The sequence below is a fragment of the Engystomops pustulosus genome, chromosome 4, assembly GCF_040894005.1.
Source record: "Engystomops pustulosus chromosome 4, aEngPut4.maternal, whole genome shotgun sequence".
Classification (NCBI taxonomy): domain Eukaryota; kingdom Metazoa; phylum Chordata; class Amphibia; order Anura; family Leptodactylidae; genus Engystomops; species Engystomops pustulosus.
Genome location: NC_092414.1, coordinates 78,929,627 through 78,947,518, shown reverse-complemented (window position 1 = coordinate 78,947,518; position 17,892 = coordinate 78,929,627). Strand labels below are relative to the sequence as shown.

General features: G+C 35.6%; 1 protein-coding gene across 3 annotated transcripts in view; it reads right to left on the bottom strand.

Moving 5' to 3' along the window:
• The window catches only part of LOC140126705 (dynein axonemal heavy chain 3-like), an 883,215-nt gene that overhangs the window by 731,795 nt on the left and 133,528 nt on the right, over positions 1 to 17,892 (bottom strand). For all 3 annotated transcript variants that reach the window (XM_072146467.1, XM_072146468.1, XM_072146466.1), the window contains exons 5-7: positions 16,050 to 16,552; positions 15,669 to 15,801; positions 993 to 1,131 (exon numbers count right to left, since the gene is read on the bottom strand). In XM_072146467.1, the coding sequence (XP_072002568.1) occupies positions 993 to 1,131; positions 15,669 to 15,801; positions 16,050 to 16,552 (775 nt within the window). The remainder of the gene's footprint in view (positions 1 to 992; positions 1,132 to 15,668; positions 15,802 to 16,049; positions 16,553 to 17,892) is intronic.

Genomic DNA, 17,892 nt, shown 5'->3' with positions numbered 1-17,892 from the left:
AAAACAGTTATAAAATGGCAATTTTCCAATCCTGGATGTTGTGTGTGTGTGTGTGTGTGTGTATGGGGGGGGGGGTTATCCCCATATTGGGGACATTTGTTGCTAAGTTGTCTGGATTCTTGTACTGCTGTTTGAGACTTTTGGTCTTGCAACTGGGACCAAAAGTCTCATAACGTAGTACATGAAACCAGACAGGGTAGTGATAGAAGTCACCCATTGCCTGGTTTATTTTACTAATTTTTGAGACTTATTTGTCGCAGTTGAGAGTTATTTGTCCTAGTTGAGATTTATTTGCCCCAGTTGAGACTTATGTGTCCCAGTTGAGACCTATTTTCTCCCAGTTGAGATGTATTTGTCTCAATCTCAACTAAGACAAATAATTCAAAAAAGTAGTAAATAAAACCAGACAACGTGGTGATAGATCACCCCCAATGTTGTATCAGACTCCCCACCCTTCCTGCATGATTGAAAATGTATCAGCTTTCGTGTGGTGCCATGAGGATTAATGCTATGGCAGAGCAGGTAAAGCTAATTTGTGCATATTCCGGTAAAAAATGGTCAATCTGGCTCTGAATCATAATTAGTCAGTTGGATGGTCAAATATTTCCATATTGGTCAAAATAAAGAGAAATTCAGTCTATGTCATTGACAAACATAACATAGCTAACAGAAATTATGTACATTTTGTGTTACCATACATTAATATGGAATCAACCACTTGGGTAAAGACTGAAATTTCTATATACTTCATATTTGATTATAAATCCCTGAGTTTTCTTATAATTCAATGAACAATTCAGAATTCAAGGACTTCAAAAAATGTCTCTACGGTGAATGTATTTTCAGAACAAATCATCTGTTTTGCAGAACGGCTTATTTCATATCTAGAGGGTAGTATGCATAAGAATAATTCTTCCACTGTACTTGTCAAATATTCATGTATTAATAGCAATGAGAGCCGCTCGCAAAATATGACACAAATCCATACATACCTTTGTTAAATCCTGAAGGGATTTGCTCCACACCTTGCAAAGTTCTGCTGGTATGTATGAATAGATTCCCTGAAGCCATTTTACACTAAGTGGAGACACCATACAAGGGTCGATGGATTCTTCAATAAGCCTGTAATATCTACAGAATGAAAATGCAGTGTGAGAACAGTTTCAAAAGCTTTGCTGTTCCCTCAGCAGATATTATGAATAGAAAAGATCTTTTTTTCAAAGTACGTGACACCCTAGTTAAAAAAAAATCTGACAGGCTCTGCATCCTGTCACAACCTTGCACTAAGAGATGTCAGAAATAAGCGTATAATAACAGTTATTCTGAATAATACAGTTAAGCCTGTGATAACAGACTGACTTACTATTCCCTTGATTAATGTTCTTCACAGTAAGCGATGCCTCCATTTCAGCCATTCTAAATTAAGCTAATTATTTCTTCACCCTGCTGTCAATTAGGTTCAATTTTGCAATATCAACAAGTTTAAACTTAAACAGAATTTGCATAATAAAATCATTAAAATCCTTTTAGAGGACATATGCTAATGGAAAATTTATGAAACACAATTTGTTTTTTTTTTTCCGGTGGATCCCAAAATAGAAAATAGAGTCAACTATTTCATTCATGATAGATCTTTGCATATACATGATTCATACCATATAAAAATAAGAAAATATATTATAATTTTGCTACAATGAATATTTAAAACATAATAAAATAAAGCACAGGCTGCTTATTACTTGTGGCCACCAACCCGTGTCTCCCCAATTTCTGTGAAACCTTTACTCATATTACACCCAGTTGGTCAAGTTAAGCAAAAACAACAAAGGCTTATAAGCAGGGTCGGCTCCAGGTTTCAGTAGGTCCCTGGGCGTCAGAGCATTAGTGGGCCCCATTGTAGTGAACTCATGTGGCGGTATTCAAAATTCAGAAAGTAAAACAGTCTCCTGTTCCCTAAAATATTCCCTAGTTTATCATTCCAAACAGCCCCCTCATGGTTATTTTATATAACGCCCCCCTCACCCTCTATGGATTCAATAGATACAGCCCTCCTCACCCCCATGGATTCCTTAATTACAGCCTTAGGTGGACCCCCCAGCAGCTCTGGGGCCTAGCACTGGCCCAGGTATGCCCATTGCCAGCACCAGCCCTGCTTATAAGTTATATAATCAAATCTTGTTTTGGATTGTGTAACATATTCCTTGGTTCCTAATTCAAAGTCTTACCAAGAGGAGCAGAAAGGAATAAAATGAAGTAGAAATGAGTCCAATGAATTAGTAAGGGAAGTGCCTCCCCCCTCCTACCTCGGTTACTAGTGCAGTCACTAATATGTTGTTACATATGGACTTACACACAGTACACACAGCAGTCTGACAATAATACGAGGTGAAGAGGGAGGCCTTCATTTCATAAACATAGCAGACTTATCACTTTGAGTGGTGTATTTGGGACACATGTTTAACATTTAGAGCCATTACAGCAACCTACAACTGCTACAAATCACAAAATCCTGCTTAATGCAATATCATCTCCTTCAGCTCTTTACTGGTATACAGTGTAATACCAACATTTCTCTACCGCACCATGAGGTTAAATTGAGTTTTTAAACTTAAGCTTCAACTAGGTTCAAAAAGCATCTGCATTCTGGGGTTCTGGATACTGACACCTTCAGCCAACATGGGAATGAGTGCTCAATGTCAGTTTTCTAGAAGTGAATGGGGCAATGGCATGGCATTCACACAGGTCAATGCCAAATGATTATACCCCTGACAATCATAAAATAGGGATAGGTGTTATTACTAAGAAAACTCCTTCATGCCTGGAGTCAACCATTTTATGCATGTGTTACAGGCAACAATCAAACATATTCCTACCTAACATTGCCGGAAAAAATTATTGTACTCAATTCGCATAAAACAAATACTTCTAAAGGAGGTTAGTGAAGTTAGTGTTTTAACAGAGGTGACAAACTGACCAATAAGATGATACATTTCACCATCTAAGTTCTCTCTCTTTTCTTCTTTTTGGCAGGGTATCAGTGTTTTTTAGTTATCTGTACTCTCCGCTACACTAGTGTTGAACTGATAATGAGAGCAGCCTATACATAAACTATTCTCAACAGTTTTTTTAGTCATTTGCATTAGACATCAGGACTATAAATAATTTTCTATGAAAACATTTGTATTTGCGTTACCATGTCTACAACACAACTACACTTAGTTATGATGATAAGAAAAATTGACATTACACATGCTTACAAATTGAATAATAAAGGCATGATTTAGTTGGTCACTCTGGGAACTAAGTACAGAACATTTTTTTTTCTTGTAGAGAATATCGATTTCCATTCCATGGGCCCAGGAATAAACACGCTTAATGCTTAACCTCCCTTCATAGTGGCAAGATACTGAAGCAATTAATATCAAGGCCAAGGCTTCTGGGCTATTAGAAAGCCTCTAGGCCTTAATATGGATTCAGCTTCACTTGATTGATTTCATCTATAGGCATTTATTATAAAGAGACAGTTTCTGTGCTGCACACCAATATTAAGTCATTATGTGTGATCAGCAGAACTCCTTTTATGGAATCAGTATTGATGCACATGGTCCAGTTTTGTCTAAATATATGGAATCAAATATACCAAATTTGTTAATAATTTTTAATATTCAGGTATAATCTAGATATATATATATATATAAATGTGAATGTACAAATTTACAAAGCAATGTTACCCAAGTATTACCACATCAGTGAAGTCTTTTGTGTACAACTAAAATATAGTTGCAAACCACTTGTAGACTGTTCTAATTTACATAGGTAAATTGGGTAACTACTATATGCACGTTGCTCTATGGTCAGACGGTCTGTGGCGTGCTTAGTACCTCTGTATTTTCCTTTGGCCTGAATAAAGCAGTTACATCATCCGGTGCGTGCCCAAATTTCTTTTTGTCTATTATTGTGATACCTGTTGGATGATCTACTATTCACTTCATGTAAAGTGCACACTGGAATACTGACTTCAATTCCAAAGCCTAACTATTGAGTGGTTTTTGACTTATGCAGGACTCCCTGTACAGCACATAATGTGGCAAACAATTTTATCAATATACATGTAAAAAAGCTCATGGTTACATAGTTATTGTATATAATAATAAAAAAGTTTACCAGGATGTTGCCAAGCATCTTAACATATGCCAAATCATGTTTCTTTTATAGTTAAGGGTGTGTGGAGATCTCAGCACTAAAGTCAAACTCTCTCTGCCTCAGAACGTCCCCATCACTGAGATTGATGGCTCTGTATCCAGTGATATAAGTAAAATCTGGTGAATGATATCAATCACAGCATAGGGGACAATCTGGAGTGGGGAAATATTGACTTTAGTGCTAAACTCTCTGCTTCTGTGATTTCATAAGACCTGTTTCAACCCCAATTCAAAGTGATCTCCTGGATGATGCCACCACACTGGGCCATTAAAGAAACATCACACGAAAGGTGTTAATCTACCTGACAACATACTGGTATTGGATTATCAGGTCAACATCTACTGACAGGCTCCTATAAGTATGTAGACATATTTTTCTTTTAATATTTTGATTAGACTGTATCCATGTCCACGCCCCCTGTGTTTGCCACTTCAAAAATACACCACTGATTAATAATGCAGACTGAGAAAGGGATAGCATAGATAAACTGTTGCCAAGTTGTGTTTTGCTTTCTTCATGGTCTGCAAAGTGCCAATTCAATTTCAAGCTTAGTTTTGTCCATAGCTCATAGGATCATTGTCACAATGATTCCTGACAAGATATAGACTATGGGGGTATTTATCACACGCTGGTGCTTGTGCTTAGGCCTCTAGATGTATCCGGAGGCCAGCTGCGCAGCATTTTATTTCAACTCCAGGTAGAAATAAGTACAACTTCTAATGTTTGAGAATTTGCTGGCTGCAGCGAGTGCCCAGGCGTGTGGACAGGAACACCCCTTGCCGGGTCACTCCTCTGCCAGCTACGCCCTCCTTCACACTTCCCTGGCACAAAGTTGAAAATAACCACAAATGCCAGCGATATTCAAGCATTTGCAATTATTTTAGGGCTTCTATGCAACTTCTGTGGCATAGAAGTTCTAAAAAAATACCCTTACATTGTCTTTCCTTCCTGCTGCCTAGTTAACCATACTTTTCAAAATTGAAATTTAGGTTAGGAACCACTTTAGTTTGGAGAAAAAGGAGAATTTCTAGATTAAGCTTGCTGAATGGACATAAAGTGCACACAGATGTTGCTTCAGACAGATCCCTGACAACTGCAATCAATACGACTATTAACTGCATTTGCCGCTGCTGCGCTTCGAATGGATGAAACTCTAGTTTCAAAATTGTACAGTAGACAATCCACATATTGCCTACCCTACACAGAAATATTTATTACAGTACGTTTGATCAATAAGCTTAGAAAATGCCATGATGGGCTACAATGTTTGGCATGTAATCTACGAAATGTTGATTCCATGGAATGAATTTATTAATAAATAATAATTTTGTTCTAACATGACACTGTCTTGACTACATAATTTTTACTGTGGAGACTTTTTGACTAGAATGCTTTGGCAGCATAGCACCTGGGACGATATAAACCATTTTAATATACTATGATAGGTTTACAAGGCATATTGGGAACCGTAAAGAAGGAGAAATCTAGTATTAATAGCATTGCGAACTGTATTGTTCATATACTCATCATTATTTCATTTTCTAGAAATGTTTTTGAATTAATGCTCTAACCACAGAAAGCTTATACTTCAACCTAACTTTAGTAATAATAGAGTTGATCTCATAAATACCTTCTAAAAATAAAGAACAGCTACAAACGCTAGGGGATAAAAAGGTAATAGTAGAGTTACCTGAGTTAGCAAAATCTCAAGACTTTATTAATATAATGTGTTATACATAGTTTGTGATAATGTATCATTTTTAAAACACCTAACATGTATAAACATATTTAAAATGATACTAGGTTACCCATTAGCTAAGGTTACCCATTAGCTAGCCATTTTGTTTTTTTTCTCATGGCTGTTCAAATGTCAGTAATTCCCAAGAAACTGAAATATCTTCATGCAGAGATAAAGAAAGCAGGAGGATAACTGAGTAATGGACTATGACAGGAGAGCCCATGGGATCTTATACATATCAGTTAAGTATACTATAAATCTGATACAAATGTCAGAATTTTGAAATGGAGGATCTCATGAGTCCAATAAGTGAACACTACCATATTTTAAATGGACAGTCTTCGTAATGATTGTCATGTCAGATGGAATAGAACTATTGTTTCTGTGCGCTGAAGCAATCTAAACTGATATTTATGCGTTAATTACTTTATATGCTCACCATATTTTTCATTAACAATGGAATATATGACAATATAAATATGCAATTTATAATTTTATGAGCCCAAAGGTGATATAGAAATATAATTGATTGTGTTCAAGACAGATAAAGGACATCTACTATCAGATTTACTGATGGTAGAGTCCTCAAACTTACTTGCTCATCCTATCTAACAGGGAATGATCTCGCTTTTATGAAGTTCTTGGACATTGGCATTGTTCCAAAAAAGACTTTATAAAGTTTTTCAAATGAGCAAGAGGCGCTCTGGGCTATGCCACCTGAGCGCCTCTCAGCTCCGCCTCCTCCTAATATATGCACACACCATCTGTGTTCATGGCGTCTGGCCCTGCCAACCGTTCCACTGAGGGCACTATATGCGCTCGGGTGACATAGCCCTGTGCACCTCCGGCTCATTTTAAATCTTTATAAAGTTAGGGACATCTACCATCAATAAATCTGATGCCTGGGGCTAAAATACTGTAAATTACCAACATCCAGATGGCCGTTTGTAGCTAGGGGTTGTCTGTGAGTCGGGTGTTCCTTAGTAGGGAACCGCCTGTATTATACTGTATTAGACTTACAGTAAGTAACACAAACATTGAGTAACCATTTATGTGGCACAATAACATTAGATGTTGGACCTTTCTTTTACTGAATGACAGATCACCAAGTGTCACATGGGATGACATTTAAAAATTGTGTGAAAGATTCAGCTCCTTCTCCACTTCATGTACATAAGAAGAGAAAATCCATTGTCACATGCCTTTAGCTTTGACATGATGAATTAATTGATATTGAGATGTACAAATTATCAATCTAGTGCACTGCATTTGACCTACAGTGGTTTTGTAGATGCAGCTGCCACCAAATTTGAATCCTAAAATTATGATGATGATGATGATATTAAATGCTTCCTACACATTTTTTTAAGTCTTTTGACCTCCTCATATACACAAATTCTCAGCTTGTCCAAATGTGCATGTGTAAGTAGAGTTGAGTAAGTCTCTAAGAGTTGCTTATCTTCTGGGGTAGCAAACAATTGTACATGACAGCTTTAACAGTAGAGATAATTATGCCCCCCAATATCACTGATTGGGTTAGCGTCAGAAGGTCCAACCTCCTCTTGAACCCTCCTAAATTTATAAAGTTAAGAAACTGGTATGTTGACCTATGTAAGTGGTAATATTCTAACTGGACTCTTTTTTGGGAAATACCTGGACACAACAAAGATGTCTAATGTTATAGTGCAGCCTACACATGTCAAGGACTGTTGCTGTGAATGCTTTGGTTATTATGATACCTCACTGGTGCTATTGCACACTTATGATGTCAAAAAGTTGTGAAATTCATACTTCAAACTAAATTATCATATTTCCTATTCTCATAAACTGGGAAAAATTAAAAGTGCATTTGCAGTATATGATAAAAGCATTCTTATCGGCATAGTTTACATAATAATTCCAAAAGACAGATTACTAGTACTAAATGTGGAACTGTCTAGTGCTGAAAGTGCTATTGAAGTCTACTTACAGGATGTCCTTAATGTTTTCCTACAAATTCTAGACATAGATTTTGAATTTATGCCACAGATATTAAACTATAGAAATATTTTGCCTATCTCTAAGACAGCACAGTGCACTTATGGTATGGAAACATAGTATTCCAATGTAAATAGCTAGCATTAATGGTTCATGACATTCTGGAACTGAGATAAGCTTGTTAAGAGCAATATGTCTCATTATTCATAATTTTTCTTGAGCATACTAATATATTTTCTCAGAATATATGTGTTTGGTAATTTACCACAAAAGCTAATTAACTGACATTTCATGGTTCCATTAATTTCAAGATGTTTACTGATGGTTGGTCAAGATCATACATACCTTGTAATACATTGTTAATTTGTTCTCTTCCTTAACGCTGCTATCATAAATACTCTACCATTTACTGGTTGTTCTATTTGTATGTGCTACATTGTCTTAATCATATGTGTATGTTTACATTTTCACTTGGTCTGGAGTTCCAAAGTGGCTGTAGTGGATTACTAGGACTGAACTATGGGGATATGGTATACTTGTTCATATTGTGTTTATTTTGTCTTATAACTTTCTCTTGTGTTTTCTTGTGACAATATTTTAACATGCAATCAATTTTTCAAGGCCAATTTAATTTGAAACCACTTATTACATACAATGCCACAGACTCTGTGGGCTTCAGCACCTCAATCATGGGTAATTCCCTGCTAAAACACAAGTTTTTCTTAAGTATGTGTACTGATTGGCTATCTTCTTGCACCTTATACAGCTTCACATGCTCTGTATTGCCCTCTACCTGTGTCGGGATTAACTGCACCTTTGGAAGTCAAGCAAGGGCAACTCTTTTTTGCTGGTTTACTGGGGTTTACTATATAGGACTCTCAAAATTTTATTAAAAAAGAGTGATTTACAGATTCCAGCAGTTATTCCTGAATTAGATATTTTTAACAGTATTTGTTAATTGATACATTTTCTTAAAGGTTCTTTTTTTTATTATGGGTTAACATTTAAGAATCTTAGGAAACACTAGTTTACCATAAAGGTACTTAAGTGCTATAACATTTTCAGCATACAATCATTGACACAGAAACAATGAATATTGTAACTCATTAAGACCTAAGTAGCCAATAACAACATAAATCTGATGTTGTCTTTAAAGAGGTTGGGCTACACTGAATTAAATTCCTGTACCAGCTAGACAAGCCATACATTTCTAACCTCTGAAGGCCCCATTGCTGGGACTTCAAGTGATCACTAGAAGGATAACAATAGGGGGCACCTCCATTCATGTCTATGGAGTCAAAAGATATCACAAGGGCAGGGTATAGTTTATGGTTGAATATATATATATATATATATATATATATATATATATATATATATATATATATAGCATTCACGATTTGCTGCACTCATTTTTTATTAAAGGTCCCTTTTCCATTGGTTTATTTTTAATAGATTTTTTACATTACAGTTTCATTCAAATGATAATGATGGACACCATGCAAATACAACATAATGGAAACCATTAAAACTCCACTGAAATCAGTGGACAAATTAACAGTTCCATTCTATTTCCATTATTATCGCATTTACAAGATTTTTTTATGTGAATCCAAAAATATTCAAATTCAATTTGGTGCCTGAAAAGCATCAGATTAATACTGAATCTACAAATAGACAAATAGATCTTTAGTTGACCACCTTTAACAGAGTTAATGTAAATTTTGTTCTCTTTTATCAATAAAATATGTTAAACTTGTTATTTTGTATCAGTGACATGTAGCAATGCACTGTAAGTAATGTCTTGTTAAGACCAACCCCCCATAGTAGCAGTAGGTGGAAGGTAGGGATCTGTCATGCAATGGGAAACTTCCATCATACACGGAATGCAGTGGCATATCTATAGGGAATGCAGATGTAGCAGTCGCAGCCCAGATGTCTGATAGTTCTGCCACATTATAAGACACCTGTGTTATAATTGACACCTGGCACTGTAGCTGAGGAGTTCTGTTGCATAGTAGGTACTAGGACCTAGAACCTACAAGTCTTTCCACTAATGCATTTTGTATATTATGCACATAAGAAAACAGTACTTCATTAAAATGGTTATGAGTATTTTTTAAAAAGTGAAAATAAATGACTTTTAATATTAAAGGACATTGAAAAAGTATACAACTCAGAAAATGTCTGCAAGATGCTCTAGCTTGGATATTATAGAGTGCTATATAGTTATATATAGTTAGCAGTGTTTTTGTTTTACGCTTGTAAATGAGTATTTACATCTGTACTGCCTGAGAACATGTAGTATTATGAATGTGTAGATGTACGGGCAACAAAAGAAAATGTTTTATTTTTTTCAGGTTAAGAAATGGCATTGTACACTAATATAAAAGGAACAGCCCATTAGTGAAATGGATGTGCTCAATCTCAGGTGGGGTTCCTGCTGAATTTCTTCAGCCATACCCTGCTGATTGATTGATGTAGCACTGCTAGGTAATGCAGATCCAAAGTTCCCTCTCATAATGATGGAGGAGACCAAAACATTCATGCTGGGTGCACATTAATCTCTGCATAAAAAATAAATTAGAGGAGTTATGCTTACACAGAGCTGCCGTCTTTCACCCTCATTTGCCTCTCTGTCATGTATGACTTTAACACTTAGCATGCAATTGCTGCTGCTAGACTCAATGGAAATGAATAAATATGGGATGAAATAATGTGTAACATCAGGGAATCGGCAGAGATTAATCCCGCTGCATTGTACACAGCCTTTTGTTTAAAACTGACGGCAGATTTGCAGAAACAAGACCTCAAAATGTAGATTTTTGGATGGGAAGTAAGAAAACATAGCTTGTTTTGTTCCAGGACTATTTGACACACTCTAATAACGTTTAAAATGTGTCTTCTTGGAGAGGCACAATTCCTCCCAGCTACAGGAGCACATATTTCATCCCCCCCCTTAAATTTTAATATAATGACTTACATCCAGCAACACATATTACAGCAATAGGACATAAAACAATCAAATAGATAGTGGCAACTGTTACTAATCTGTTAACTAAATTGTCTCCATCATGTTTTGCTTTCCAGCAAATAGCTGACATTTCCCCCCATGCTTATGGAAATCTCCATTTTTTGCCATCCAGAATCCCGCTGTTACTGTGGTGGGAATGAATAATTGCCTTAGTATTGGGCTATTATATTTAATCATCCTCAATGTAGACTGCAAAGGGCTATAATGTATTTTAAACCAATTGACCTTGATTAAGCAACAGGGCTTGCTGATCTTTTGTACAAATATATGCCAGATCCAGCAATTTTAACACACTCAACCTAATTATGAAGATTTATGGCATTGCATATAGTTTGCATAACCCTCAGATTTGTGAAACCCTTTTCTGTAACATTTTGACCTATCTGACAAAGCGTAAGGACTTCTGAAGATATCTTAGCAAGATAATACATTACACAAGATGTTTCTTTGTCTGGGGTTTCAACTATGGCACTAAAGATCCTTTCTTTTAGAAGGCAATGTCCTAAGAATCAAATTTTTGTATCAAATTTCACATTTTATCATAATACTTGCTTAGACATTGCTATTGGTAAAATTTTCATTATTTAGACTTACAAAATTTCATAAACTAGGATGGTCCAGGTAAGCATATAACTTATTTTACTCCTCGTTTTATAACACAAATTAACCAAGGAAAAGATGTATAAACATTATATTCTACATTATATTTGCAAATCTTCCAATTGGCATTTTCTCTTTACAATTGACTATGCATTTGTCTCTTTCAGTGAATCTCAGCTATCAAATATGGGAAACACATACCTACTTAGGGGTAAAAGCAAGGTGGGGGGTTGTTATTCCTGATGTTATAAAAACCAATAAATGGACCAAAATCCTTTCTATTCCCAATGGCATGGGAAGGTAAAGTTAATAAGCTTAGGATGTGCTATGTCAATCATACAGTTGCAATAAGAGCATCAGATTAGATAATGTATTTCAAGAATTCCTTGCTTTTCCAAAAAAATATATACACTTATTGTTATTAAGTAGTTTCTATTTATTGCCTAACTTATCTCATTGTTACTTTCTACTTATCTTTTTACTTATCTAACATGTATCAATCTTATGTCCATCTATCATTTAATAATTCTAATTTAACTTATATTTGTCTATCTAGCTCTCTCCTAATTACCTAATAGCTGTCGTGTCTAAATATCTATGTGTCAGACTTATGAGGTTCTATCTGATATCTATTTATGGATCTTTCTAGATATATATCCATGCAACTACCTAATCTATCATCTATCATATATTTATTCTTCTGCCATTTGCCAACCTGTCTATGAACTTCTATCTATATATCTATCATCTATCTATGTATCCATTTTGTATGTAACTAATTTCTATTTCATGGATACCCCTTTATCTATGTTCTAACATGCATTTCTATACTATCTATGATCTATGATCCATCTGCTAATATGCATATGCATTTTATCTCTATTCTATGTATCTATCATCCATCTACTAACATGTATAAATTATTTTACACGCATCTATATATTTATCAACTATCTTTCAACTATCATCTATCTATCATCTATGTATTCATTTATCACCTATTATTATGTATATCTATTTACAAACATGAATCATCTATCTACTAGCATTTGTCTATATATCTATCTTTCTCTCCACCTCCTATCTCACTGATTTCTATTTCATAAATAACATTTCCTCATCTTCTAACATGAATCTCTATCTATCTATCTATCTATCTATTTATCTATCATAAATCTATTAATTCATCTTTAATATCAACTTACTAACATTGTCTGTCTATCCACTAACATCAGTCCATCTATCCATCTATCTTTCATCTATCTATGTATTTTTCTTGTATCTAACTCATTTCTATTTTCCTTTATTGCATCTATACAATCAACAGTACCGTATCTATAATCTATCTATTAATATACATTATCTATCATCTATTTATTTTTCTTCTAGCTTTCTATTATCATTTATCTATCTATTAATGCAATCTACCTATATATCTAGTATCTCATCTCTCTCATTAACATCAATGTATCTTTCGACTTTTTTATCATATAGTTTATTCACCCACTTGTCATATATCTGACCTATTTCCTTCTTACATATTTCTGCATGTATTCCTATGTAGAATGTGTTGTGTACTGGTGAGAACATCCATCTTGTGCAGCAGTAGATGGTATCGGATGAAACGTGCAGTAAGGCTCATTAATTTTTAAACCTATGTGACCTCAGTAGAGTTTACAGGGTGTAAACATAATCACAAATTAGATGACGGAACAGTGTTCTTTAATATTGCATATATGCTGTGAACAGCATGTCTCCATGTCACATACTGCTGATTAGACATCATGCTGAAATAATAGAAGACCACATGAAAAGGTCCTGAGGCTTCTTACCCAGACCCAGTAATAATGTGTATTTTTCTGTCTCATTGTGTGTGTTCTAACGCTGGTAACAGCCTGGAAAGGACACTGTACTGGAAAGTTACACTCCTTTAGAGAACAAAGAACATTTTTTTTTCTGGGAAATGTAACATTAGCCTTGGCTTTACATGAAAATTCACTTCCTTACCTACAAATTAAATTAAAAAAGAAATATCAGTGGTCTTCTCTATTGTCCTGCGCCCATGCTGTCTTGCCACCATGGAGATTGTATCTGTAATGAGTATTACTATGTGCTTGTTACAGCTGTGACACTAATCTGCTTTTGCAGAGCAATACAAGGGGGTGGAGGAAGAGGGAAGTGATAGCCTGCTGACTTCTAGACTGGGAACCAAAACCTCAGGCCAAGTCAAGGCTGAATGGAAGCGACAGCAAGTAAATGCTTCAAAGTTCGGTCCTTCATCAAGAAGGTATGCAGCTTTTTTTTCCCCTCTTTTCTTTTAATGAAAGGTAGACAGTCATTAGGGATTCGCATTGAATCCTGTCTAACAGAGACAGACCTTATACAGATTGCTGGTGTCTGCCAAGTAGCCCATAAAGCGTACAGGTAACTATTGTTCCACAGGCAGACATGAAGCCAACCACTTCAGTCTTTGACAGATCTCAGCAAGAAAATGCCCAGGTTTTCTATTTAACTCTTAATTGACTCTGGGATTTGCTGCTCTATTCTTCTCCATTGTACAATAGACGGTCAGCAGAATGCAGCACTGATCAAAGTGACAGATACAATACATTATAGTGCTGGCAAATCTACGGTCCATGTAATACAACCTTTCATGTGGTGCAAATGTGGTACATTGCAGTATGCAAACTAGAATGTTAATGTGTTACTTGAGATTAGTTATGTGTCTTACATTATATTCGACTCTAAAATCATTATTGGTTGTGAAATCTTGAGAAGTCATGGTATTGTTACTATCCAAAGATACCCACACTAAAACTGTTAAGAGCAAAGCTCAGGTTATTTATCAAAACAAGTCAATCCCTACATCCAGACATTGAGTAGCAGTCATTGAATGCGTGTATGTATATATGATTACAGCTCATAGGACAGGATGCATAAAGCTATGCATAAGCAAGGCTCTATGTTACAACACATTTACACAAAACTGTAACAGATTCAAGCATGAAGTCTGAAAATAATGGATGGATGGCATTGAACAAACCATTAAGACAAACACATTTTCAATGTAGCTTACATTGTCATTGAATTATGAAATATGTACAGATTCCAACAATGGAAGGACAACTTATTATCCAATCAACCAAAATCATAGAATATACAGATAATGAAAAGTCTTTGTCATATGTGGCAACAATGGATGAATAATTATATATGATGATATCAGCTGCTGCATAAATTAGAAATATTTTGTGCAGAGTATCAAGCCAAGGGATGCCTATTCTTACAGAAACCTTGTTCATCTATTTTGAGGAAACAGGCATGCCACTAGTTTTGCAGTTGTATGACCCCAGATAACACTGTGTTAGTTAAGCTTTACACTTGCCGACTCTCTTAATGCTATTTGACAAGCAGAAAGCAGGTCTTAAGGAAGGCAATGAACAAACTCATCTTAGTATTATGTGGACTGACAGATTACATAAAAAATAATCAATTTCTAAAAAATTACAATTCCTTCAATTGTAGTTATCTTTTGAAGGAAACAATTGACTCCTTCCAAGCCACATAGTTAGACTATAGCTGGTTTTTTTTACAATATAACATACTAGTAGGGATATCATTTACTTGTAGCATACTTTATTTACTACTTAATAATGGGTTCCATTCTATAAGTCCTCCCTATTTAGCTTCTTTGTGAATATACATGTATAGAGATACCTCCCCATTCAATCTAAATACAATAGGGAGATGTATTCTTCCAACCAAACCTAGCAATTATGAGATACAAAGCAAACCTACTGAAATAGTGATTTAGAAAAAAGTCTGGTGAATGTGATTTTGCTTAGAATAATGGTCCTTCTATAGTTTGGACTTGTTGCTAAAGATGCATTGTTGGCATTCATTTTGCAGCAGGACAACACATAGCTGTTGTGATCCTTAGGAGTTAACATTGCAAGAAGATGTAAGACTTACTAAATGAATAAAATATAATGAAATGAATGCAAATGACTTTTACGTTTATGGATAAAGATGTCCTTTAATATGATGATGTGTTAAAAGACCAGTGAAGTGTGTGCAATGGATTGTTATATTTATGGAAGGTGATTGACTACTTACCTGTGAAGATGCCCTTCATTGGGTGAAGCTGGTCTGGAGAGGCCATGTGTGGAATAGGTTGGTGGAGGGAAGAGTACAGAGAGAGCTTCCTTGGTAGCTGCATCATGCTGTCTCCTGTCCTCTGCAGCAGAACCTTCAATAAAAGTTTAAAGTGAAATACATGGATCAAAAGTCAGAATGTCAAATATGATATAAGTCTACTCTAAATAACATATAACTCCATTCTTAAAAAGCTTAGAATTCTAGAAAAGGCAAGGAAATATGTATCAATGCATATTTATTCTTATTACAGTAATGTAAATAAAAAATAAAATTAAAATATTTAATATTTGTCTTGTAGAATATTTTGTTCCAATTCTAAAATATATTTGTTTCTCTTACCAAGGTGTTTGCTCTTCCTCTTCTTGGTAGAGACTGAATGGGTTGCAGGCAGAGTGGAGCGTTTAGTCCCTTCCAGTTCCCTGTGCTGTTCAGTTGCAGGTGTGCTGAAAGAATGACTGGCTTTGTCTGGAGATAAAGACAGTGGCCTGTGTAAGCCAAGACTCTCTGCATTGTCTGACGATGTTGGAAGAAGTGGCAAACTCCTATGGGGAGACAGGTACTTGCTGCAGTCTGCAATCCAAACAGGTTCATTTGTGCTCTTATAATGACAGCAGCCTTGGTTTTTGTGTCTCAGAGTGTCTGTGCACTGAATCGAGGGATGTCTCTTCTGCTTAGTATTTATTTGCTTCTGGATTGGAGGGAGAGGTTCTGAGTTTCTCAGTCCAACATCAAAGGCAGGCATGCAATTGGATGATACACTGTTTTCTGACTGGCATTCAGTTCCCCGGGTTGCTGCATTGCTGAAAACCTCACAGTGGTCTTCATTCCAGGACCCAGGAGCTCTGTGTGATTTAAAAAATAATCATTTAAGAAGCAGGCTCGCTCTTCACTCCTCCCCTCATCACATTCTTGTTTTTTTGCCACTGCAAAACAGTAACTATTTCAGCAAAGGGATCACTTAATAAAGCCAAGGTCAGATGCTATGAAAATAGTGTAATCTGCCATAACAAAACATTAATGATAACATCATATAAATTTATGAATTTTATTTCCCCGCAGTCACAAACATCAGACATTTATTCTAAAAAGAGAGCTCTTACATCCTTCCTCCAGTTTCCATAGTGATTTCATTTTTCCCCCTTTTATCACAGATTGGCTGTAGAGCTGCTAGCCTTTGTTGTGTAAAAGGCTTATGCTACTGACTGTCAATATAAAGAACAAGTAAACACAATAGAGTGCAAACTGCCAATTGTGGAGAGAAGAGGTAAATCCAAATGCACAAGGACTAGTGATATACGTATACATGTGTATAACACTGCTTGTGAGTCTATTTACTGACAAGAGCACATCTTAGTGTCCCAATGTACTCCCATTCTTTTCCCTGCTTGTATTCAGAGATTTATTACTGTGTACAAAAACAATAATACCAAATAATATACAGCATCTTGACATGAGGACAAACACAGAAAAGTAGTAGCAATGGTAGTACAAAACGGCCACTACATTTACTACCTTCCTGCAATGACTGTTACTCAGCTGCATATGTGTTAAACATAGCAAGTCAATGAATCAGGCTTTACCCATGAAATGTGGGAGTGCAAAGATTAAACATTCCAATTAAATGTGATTCCTAATCCTCACTTATGAGACTAATAACCAGGAAGCGCTATGGTCGACTCTTAATTATTAAATTCATTTTTAAGAGCTTTTTCTTTGCACTCAACAACTGACTGCACATTAAATCTATTGATTTTCTGTCAACATTTGATGTATGAAATAAAAATGGGCTTCCAGCTTTAAATCCTTAGCATTGACAAGAAACTGTACGTTTTATGGCTGCTATGTGAGTAGCTACTCCTTCAGGCTGTATACAGGGAATCTTACAATATGCAAGAATTTTACAGTCCACAATGGGACACATTTATTATACTGTTTGTACCAGTTTTTTTGTCATGGTCTGCCATTTTCTTTTCTGGTGCGCCTCTTGTGACCTATTCATTATGAGCCAGCGACACAAATATTCTCTTTTTCCGATGCACACAACTATTTATAAATAAGTCTTTCAGTTTGGGCGCTGCTTTTACTCCACTACATTTTTCCGTCACTTCTAGTTTACAGACACCTATTTTGACACAATTTAGGTTGCACACTTAATCTACCAAGTTCTACAACACCTTCATTC